Raw genomic sequence first — 9,593 nt, 5'->3', positions numbered from 1 at the left:
AAAGAGGCTTGGAGATGCCATTTGTTGAACATGGAGAATGAATGGGAAGAGGAAAGTCTGGCAAATGCTGACCCAATTGACGGACCAGCTACCCGAATCAACAGTACCCTGTAGATAAAACAATTAAGGATATGAAGACAGGGAAAGCCCTTGGCCCATCAGGAATCACCACTGAGATGCTTAAAATATCTGACAGTGTGGGTTATGGTCTAGTTACCAGTATTGTAAATCAGGTAGTTCATGGAGGATTCATAACCAATGACTGGTGTAGCAGCACCATAGTCAACTGCTACAAAGGTAAAGGTGATGCTTTAGACAGAAATAATTACAGGGGTATCAAATTGCTGGATCAGGTGATGAAAGTTACGGAGAGGGTCATAGTCCAACTAATTAGTGAGAGTGTTAACCTAGATAAGATGTAGTTTTGTTTTGTGCCCGATAGAAGCACCACTAATGCTATATTTCTGGTAAGGCAAATGCTATATTTCTGGTAAGGAACTAGGAAGATAGATTTTGTGTGTGGCAGATGCACAGGGGCAATAAAAACCAAATATGTACAAAAAAAACAGATTCCATCACATGCCAGGGGGAAAAACTATAAGTAGTTGATAGCTTCTGCTTCCTAGGCGACCAAGTCTGTAGTGGGGGTAGATGTTCTGAGAGTGTAGCTGCTAGAATAAGAATAGCCTAGGCAAAGTTAAGAAAGCTCTTACCTCTGCTGGCAGCAAGGGGCCTCTTGCTAAGAGTGAAAGGTAGATTGTATGATGCATGTGTGCAAGCTGCCATGCTACACAGCAGTGAAACATGGGCCATGACTGCTATGGACATGCGTAGGCTTAAAAGAAATGAAGCTAGTATGATTTGCTGAATGTGTAATGTCAGTGTGTATACATGACAGAGTGTAAGTGCCCTGAGGGAAAAGTTTGACATGAGAAGCATCAGACGTAGTGTGGAAGAGAGACGGCTGCGCTGGTATGGTCAAGTGTTATGTGTGGATGAGGACAGCTGTGTAATGTGTCAAACCCTAACAGTGGAAGGAACCTGTGGATTAAGTAGACCCAGGAAGACATGGGATGAGGTGGAGAAGCATGATCTTCGAACGTTGGGCCTCAGAGCCAATGACACGATACCGAGGCCTTTGGAGATATGCTGTAATTGAGAAGACCCAGCAAGTAAAGTGAGATCGCAGTGGTGGCTGATGCCAATGTTGCATTTAATGTTGCTTGAAGTGTCGAGCAATATTATGTGCTTGGGAAGACGTGTTGAGTCAAGTGAAATCGAAATTGTAGTCGTGGCCAGTGCTGCCTGAGTGGCACCTGTGTTAGTGACATGTAAAAAGCACCATTCAAGTGTGGGTTGATGCTAGTGCAGCCTGACTGGCTCCCCATGCCGGTGGCATGTAATAAGCACCATGTGAACATGGTTGATGCCAGAAGCCCTTGACTTGCTCTTGTGCCGGTGGCATGTTAAAAGCATCATGTGAATGTGGTCGATGCCAGTGCTCCTTGACTGGCTACCATGCTGGTGACACGTAAAAAGCACTGTCTGAACATGGTCGATGCCAGTGATCCCTAGCTGGCTCCTGTGCTGGTGGCACGTAAAAAGCACCATACAAATGTGGTTGATGCCAGTGCCCCCTGACTGGCACTTGTGCCGGTGGGACGTAAATAGCACCCACTACACTCTCGGAGTGGTTGGCATTTGGAAGGGCATCCAGCTGTAGAAACCTTGCCAGATCAGATTGGAGCCTGGTGCAACCCACTGGCTTGCCAGTCTTCAGTCAAACCATCCAACCCATGCTAGCATGAAAAGTGGATGTTAATGATGATTATGATATATATATATATATATATATATATATATATATACATACATATATATATATATACACACACATACACATATGCACACGTGCATGCGCACACACACACACATGTATCCAAGGATTAAGAAGCAAACTGTAATATATATATATATAAAACTGTCAGGGACAATAATGGTTTATTGAGACAGAAAGTTCTTTCTTTTACTCTTTTATTTGTTTCAGTCATTTGACTGCGGCTATTCTGAAGCACCACCCTTAGTTGAACAAATCGACCCCAGGACTTATTCTTTGTAAGCCGAGTACTTATTCTATCAGGGTCTTTTGCCAAACCGCTAAGTTACGGGAGATGTAAACACACCAGCATTGGTTGTCAAGCAATGGTGGAGGGACAAACATAGACACAGATTTTTTTTCGTATTGAAGTATGATAAATTGAAGAAAGTTCTTTTTTATATTTCACAGTAGATAACCAGGGTTGCCAGGTATGCAAATAAGAATACAAGAGTTAAGGAATGGAGTAGACAAGATTCGGGTTTCATAGTGAGCAGAACTTTGAAAGTGGTAAATATCCAAGTGAGATTGCATACTGCAAGCTACTCTTCAGGTCAAGGATATCTTGATTATATATATATGTGTGTGTAGTATAATGTTGGGACTCAGATGTATAGTATAATATAAGGTCATCTACACAGCTCGCTTTTCAGTTTAGCTGTGTTGTGTAGTGGTGGGACTGTCTAACAGATAGACATACACACATTTCAACTTAACTTTGTAGTGTAATGGAGAGACTGTATGTGACAGGCAGGCCCATCAGTTTAGCTGTTGTGTAATGAATGGTGTAGCTGTGTGACAGACAGACAGTAAGACATCCTCTGTCAGTCTAGTTATGTAGCCAAGATGATTGCCTTCCCCTCCCTTGCCTGCTCTTTCTTCTCTCCTCCTCTCTCTCTCTCTCCATCCAATAATATCTCAATTTAGTTCAAGTTCAATAAATCATCTGAGACAAACTGACTACTGATATCATCTCTCTTTCTCTCTCTCTCCTTCTCTCTCACTGGCTTTTGTGTCTGTAAAGGGTGTACATGTTTGTGAGTCTGTACATGTATAGTATAGATGATGTGTATGGATACATGTGTGTGTTGATTTATATTTATGTATACTGTGTATGTCTGTAGGTAGTGCTCTGTGTGAGTACTTGTGTGTATAGTATATATGCACAATGTTTGTGTATGTGTGTAAATATACATGTATGTATATATCATGAACTGTGCAATCTTCATTGTGTGACTATATATGTGTATATGTTGTCTGCACTTTGTGTACATTCAATGTTAGACATGTGCATGTTTGCATGTGTATGCTATAACTACATTTACTCTGATACATGTCTACTTTCTATACAACAGTGTGAGTGGATGTATGGACACTTATAACATCTGTGTGAGAAAATGTATCATTATGATTAGGTCATTTTATAGTTGATCCAAAGCTTTTATTATTAGTTTTGTGCCTCAAATGTGAGAGTTTTGCAACTGCACCTAGATTAGTCAGCGACACCTCAAAATTATTGTGGAACTCTGGTTAAAAAGCATTATATTTAACAGCCACACATCAACATCCGATAAATCCTCTTAATCTGTCTTACGCATTTATTTTATTTATTTTTTCATTTTGACCCTAAATCTCATTTCACCATTGTTCAAAGTCTAGTGCTATAGAAACACCTACAATTGTTGGCAAAACCCACCTAAACATTGTTAGTGGTACTTGTGTAAAAAAAAAAGGCTTGCTGTGGTCTGAGGGAATTGGTTAATATGTAGTTAAACAAACCCCCACACAGCTGTTTTGCCTTTGTTTCTTCATTGTTATTAACAGCAGTCCAGACATTTGTGTTCTTTATTTAATTTATTTATTTATTGTTTATCATTCACAGTAGTCAGAAATGTTTTAGGCTTGTGTTTTGACTTGATGTTGATAAACTCATGTTTTGAAGTGTTTTGTGTGTGTGTGTGTATACGTTAGGGGTAGTGATGTTTCTTAAACAGTTATCTTCTTGTGTTGTTCCCTCTTCTTTTTATTCTCCCCTCTATGCTTCTCACTATCTACAATCCAAGACATTGTCTACTTCATCCATTACCCACAACATCACCACAGTCATCACTATAGCTACAGACTTTTATTAATTCTGATCCCTGCCATCAGCTGTAAGTCTTGTCTTGTCTTTTATTCTAAGGGAACCACAATTATATAAATTAAAGTAAGAACTGGTCTTTCCCCTTCCTACCCAGCTTGTTGACAATCAGTTTGAGTCCTGAATGCTTAGTCAGCTTGTTTTATCTTATTAAATACGGGTGGTGTGGGGTTGGGGTTAGTGTGTGTTTCTGAACCTGAATGTATTGGGAGGGGGGGCAGTGGATGTGAGGGGGGTATCATTCAGTGGCTGGAGTCTGAGTGAGTTAGTCATTCAAAGATATCCAGTAACTTATAATAGCCTCTTTGGAACTCCTGTCTCTACATAAGTCTTTCACACACGATCTCTACATAGATGTTAATACACACATGTACAATTGAGTACATATTTATTTGAAAATACCCACATAAAACACACTTTAATTTTCTCATTTACACATTTTTTACACACACACACCAGTTTGTGTTGAAGAGTAGCTGTCTGAATGTAAAATCCTTTGCTCTGGTGTACGTTGTATTGTCACTGCTCTGTATAGCTATTTTAGTTATAGTTCAATTGGATAAACCTACTTAATCCATACAAATGAAAATGTGACAGTAGATGAACATAGAGAAGTGTATTAACTACAATGAATTTACTAACACAAATTAAGTAATGTCTGGTGTCAACTTTTGAGGGCAAATATTCACCAAGGAAACATACTGATTACTGTCTCATGATGATAAGTTCAGTTCATCATCATATCATCATCATCATCACCATCGTCATAGTAATTATTGATCACTTTGTACCCTACAATAAATGAACTTTTTTGAATTTAGAGCCTATTTTTGTTTTTATTAGTCTACCTAGAAGAGATGACTGCCCAACAATAGTAGTCTAATGGTAAGTTTTAAGGTGTGAATATGTAGAGCTACAACAAATGCCCTCACTAATATTTTATTTATCAGCCCTGGAAGGATGTAAAGAAAAATTGTGCTTAGCAAAGATGGGATGAAACAAATACAATGCATTTAATCTGACTCTCTAATGATTCTATCTATGGGATGTGTTAATTTAGTTCTTTGATGTTGTTTACAAATACAATGCTAAGTGGATTGTGTGCCAAACTGCTGGAAGAACAGAAAACTAAAATCAATAACAAGACATATTAGAACTGAGCCCTTTTGTCACTGACCCACTTGAGACTAAGAAAAATTTAGTTACTTCGAAATACACAGTTATTTACTGAATTAAGTAAAATACATAAATGATATTTTGTTAGAAATATGGTCTCAGAAGGTTAAGCATCTTACTCAAACATGTTAGGAAATATCAATAATAAATTTCAATTCAATACTTATTGGTTTTGGTAATCCAATCTTTTATCAGTTTGGTCTATCATTTTGTTTCTATACCTTTAGCTTGCTGTAGGCACATCATGTTGCTGTATGAGTTTTCTCCCTTCTCAATGCAATACAATGTGCCTGCAGCTACAGGAGAGATTAACTCATACAGTGACATGATGTGCCTAAGCATACTAAGGTTTACTGGGTCCAAACTGTTTAGTTTCTTGAATCATCCATTTTTAATTTGCTATGATTTCTTTGTGAAAATACATCTATACCAACAGTAACAATGCAGTAATTATACTAGACAATAATGTTTTTGTTCCTCCCAAGTTGAATAACAAAAGAAAAAAAGAAAAGTGGTGCTTAGATTGACTGTATTTGTAATTTCTTTAATAAATTAATAAATAACCAATCTGTTTTGTGGTCTTACAATAGCTTGTTCTTTAATTTCAGTTTCACTTTTTTCTTTGTTTTGCAGACCATTTCTGATAGTTCACACTTGGCAAGCTCCAACTTTGATAAGCTAAAAGTACAAACAGAACATTTGGAAGCACACACTAACTCTTGTACCTGGTGGGTGTGGCTTATGATTGCTGCTGTGACGTTGACTTTTCTTTGGATGATAATATTTATTCGAATATTTTCAAAATAATTTCTGATTGAGTTACTAAACAACATCTTTACTGTTACTAAACTATAATGTTTTTGTTCCTCCCAGCCATCACCAGTTATCAAAGTTGGGCTGCTTGTAAATAATGGGCTTTTGAGCAAAATTACAAGTACCAGATTTTCGGCATACATGGTTTGGAGAAATTTAAACAATAATACCATTACGTATTGTTATACAATACACACACACATACATTTTGACATAACTGTCTGTTGTTGTTATACACTGCTGGTTATTATGCACTTCCTTGCATTGTTGCTTTCGAATGACACCACTCTACTGGCTAGACAAGCAACCCAATACATATATATCAATGTTTTAACATCCACTTTCCCATGCTTGCATCAGTCAGGTGTGATATGTTGAGACAAATTTCCTACAGCCAGACGACCTTCCTGTTGCCAAACCCTACCTGTAGTAAGGTAATATTTCTCCATGACCAAATATGTCTCTGACTGGAAACAATAAACACCACTTCCATAATGGTGCCACTTGCAATTATCATGCAATCTCAAGGCAGGAGGCAGTAGCACACACATACAGGCATGCACATACATACATACATATATATACATGCATATAATTAAAAGGGAAATCCTGAAAAACTATAAAAACACCTCAAAAAACAACCTACTAAATATGAAATTCCAGGTTAAGAAGATAGTAGAAAGATTACATTTCAAAGATAGAACAGACCTCTACCTCCCTAGAACTCCTAGAATTAACCTGAAGGGCCCTATGCCTAAATTCACTACTTATCCATTACTTATATGCCCCTCAAAGTCAGATATAGGTAGACTTAGGAATTTTATCATTAACAAATATATACCCAAGCTTAGAAATGAAAATAAAGTTAACTCATGGTCTAGTTTATATGAGATAATTGATTGGTTCACTGATGTTAAGAATAAAGTTCATACATTTAGAGATATCAAATTACAATGCATCCATTAACCCAATTCTATTCAACAAAGCATTAATATTCATGATGAGAAGCTCAAGTTTATCTAAAGAAGAAATTGACATTATATTGATGGTCAGAAAGTCTATAATCGAATTTGATGAAATATTGGGATAGGGAAGATGGGCTTGATCAGTTCAACATTACCATGGGATTGAGCAGTTCTGCTCAGGTAATGAACTTAGTAGGTGTATATGTGTGTGTGTGTATATATATATATATATATATATATATGACCATTTTCTATCTATCTGTCTCTCTCTTGTTGCTCACATGTGACCATTGTCCATTTTTTTTTTGTCACGTGACCATCTTTCTTTTCTTGCACGGATGTTCAAAAGACTGGTTGTGTTTTTTCTCTCTCTTCAATCTTTTCTCTTTACAAAGAAAATATTTCTCCCAGTATTCACTGTTTTCCTCTCGTTCTGGTCTAACGACTCTCCATGTTTCTTTTCACTCTGTTTCCTTGTATGTCTCCACTGTCCTGTTTTTGTTCCCAACTTTGACCCTCCATAAATCCAAAATTTTATTTTAGAATTTATGGGAGCATCCGTCTTTGAAGACTCATATTATCATTGAATGCTCGAAATGAGGAGCAGATAGACAGCCGACAACTGATGAAGGGTCCTTTCTCTGTGTTTACTCGTCCTGTTTTCCATTTTTTGTTTTACTTCGTTTACGTATTGAACTTATTTGTTTATGTATTTCATGTTGTTTACACCATTGGTAACATCCTGTACTCATATATGCATATATATATATATATATATATATATATATATATATATATATACATACACACACACATATCTCAAAATAGTGAAAACATGAAAGATGTGTTGGACTGAGATTTAATGTGAATGTATTGTATATAATGCTGTAATAAACAAGTTTTTGAGGCTGTATAATTCTCTGTTCTTATTCATAATGTATGTATATATTGGGCTGTATAGTATACTACAACAATTTATAGTTGGATGAAGCTTTAATTTATAGTTTAAGGGATATTGAGGAGTTATGCAGATTGAAAGAGAATAGGAAAAAAAAAGAATGGAAAAATATTACTTCTCTATTCTCCTTTCTAAGTATCTGCGTGACTCCTAATTATTACTTACACTATAAACCAAAGCTTCATACAAATGCCAATTTTGTATTATTTTAATTCTGTCTGATGAAGTTCTAATAGATGTCTTACATTTTTTTTCTACATGAACACTTTTGTAACTCCTATTTGTAAATGAAACATGTGTAATGGGAAAACTTCTCTTTTAATATATATTTGGACATGTGTGTGTGTATATATATATATATATATATGCATATGTCTGTATATATGTGTGTGCATATATGTATACATATTCGCAAATATAAATGTGAGTGCATGCGTACATATGCTATTACACCTTCTTTCCTCCTCTCCTATTCCTACCTATCACGTCTATTTATAGTAATTTGATGTCCTTATATTCTTCCCTTCACCTCAACTTTTACTACCAAAACTACTACTCATTTTGGTATCACTCCACCCATACCTTTTTTCTACCCATCCCTTAATGCAGCTGTTATATCACCCCTACTCACATATCTCTCATTCTTTTACTCCTTATCTTCTCATCTCTTCCTATCCCTCTCCCATCCTCCCATCACATTATCTTGACCACTAACTAACACTCCCTTTCTCACTTCTTTCACCCTTCACTTTTCTTTGTTTTTTCTCTCCCTATTTTCTTTTTTCCTTTTTTCTCCTCATTTTCTCTTCCTGTTTTCATTTTGACCTATCTCCTCTTTCTAATCATACACATCTCTCCTCTCACCATCTATCCACAAACACTACCAATACATTCTCAAATTTTCATTAACACTACAAAACCTTTTTGAACGAGCAACATTGATTCCACAGCTCCATACTTTGAAATGAATAAACATGAACTGCTATTGGAACTTACATACTATGTACAGGAAACTTTTTTACCACTTCTATACACCATTTTCCTCGAATAATGGAACTACAACTACAATATCTTTATTTATCTTATTTCTACTTTCTCTTATTTCCCTCTGTATTCCCTATCTCCTCCTTTTCCATAATAATTCGAAATCAAATATTTTCTCACACCGTCTGATGAAGGGATATCCATAATATCCCAGAAACAGCTGTAAGACTGTTTCATTATAAATGTTCTGAAAACTCTTCACAGCCTTGGATTTGTTATCTCATTCTGTCTAATATATATATGTATATATCATCATCATCATCATCATCATCATCGTTTAACGTCCGCTTTCCATGCTAGCATGGGTTGGACGATTTGACTGAGGACTGGTGAAACCGGATGGCAACACCAGGCTCCAATCTAATTTGGCAGAGTTTCTACAGCTGGATGCCCTTCCTAACGCCAACCACTCAGAGAGTGTAGTGGGTGCTTTTACGTGTCACCCGCACGAAGGCCAGTCAGGCGGTACTGGCAACGGCCACGCTCGAAATGGTATCATTTAAAATAGTTTGATTAGGTGCTCAGATACATGTGTGTGTGTGTGCATGCATGCATAAATATATGCACTCATCTGACCAGTGCACCCATGGAAAAATGGCCGTTAAACAATGATGATGATGA

At 36.7% G+C, this 9,593-nt stretch overlaps 1 protein-coding gene across 1 annotated transcript in view; it reads left to right on the top strand.

The window, feature by feature from the left end:
- LOC106875434 (vesicle transport protein USE1) overlaps positions 1 to 7,886 on the top strand; it is a 32,898-nt gene extending 25,012 nt beyond the window's left edge. The window contains exon 6 of the mRNA XM_052973393.1: positions 5,826 to 7,886. Within this exon, the coding sequence (XP_052829353.1) occupies positions 5,826 to 5,999 (174 nt within the window). The 3' untranslated portion in view covers positions 6,000 to 7,886. The remainder of the gene's footprint in view (positions 1 to 5,825) is intronic.
- The last annotated feature ends 1,707 nt before the right edge of the window (positions 7,887 to 9,593 follow it).

The sequence above is a fragment of the Octopus bimaculoides genome, chromosome 15, assembly GCF_001194135.2.
Source record: "Octopus bimaculoides isolate UCB-OBI-ISO-001 chromosome 15, ASM119413v2, whole genome shotgun sequence".
NCBI classification, from domain to species: domain Eukaryota; kingdom Metazoa; phylum Mollusca; class Cephalopoda; order Octopoda; family Octopodidae; genus Octopus; species Octopus bimaculoides.
Note: the sequence above shows the minus strand (reverse complement) of the source record. Positions and strands in the feature narration are given on the sequence as shown.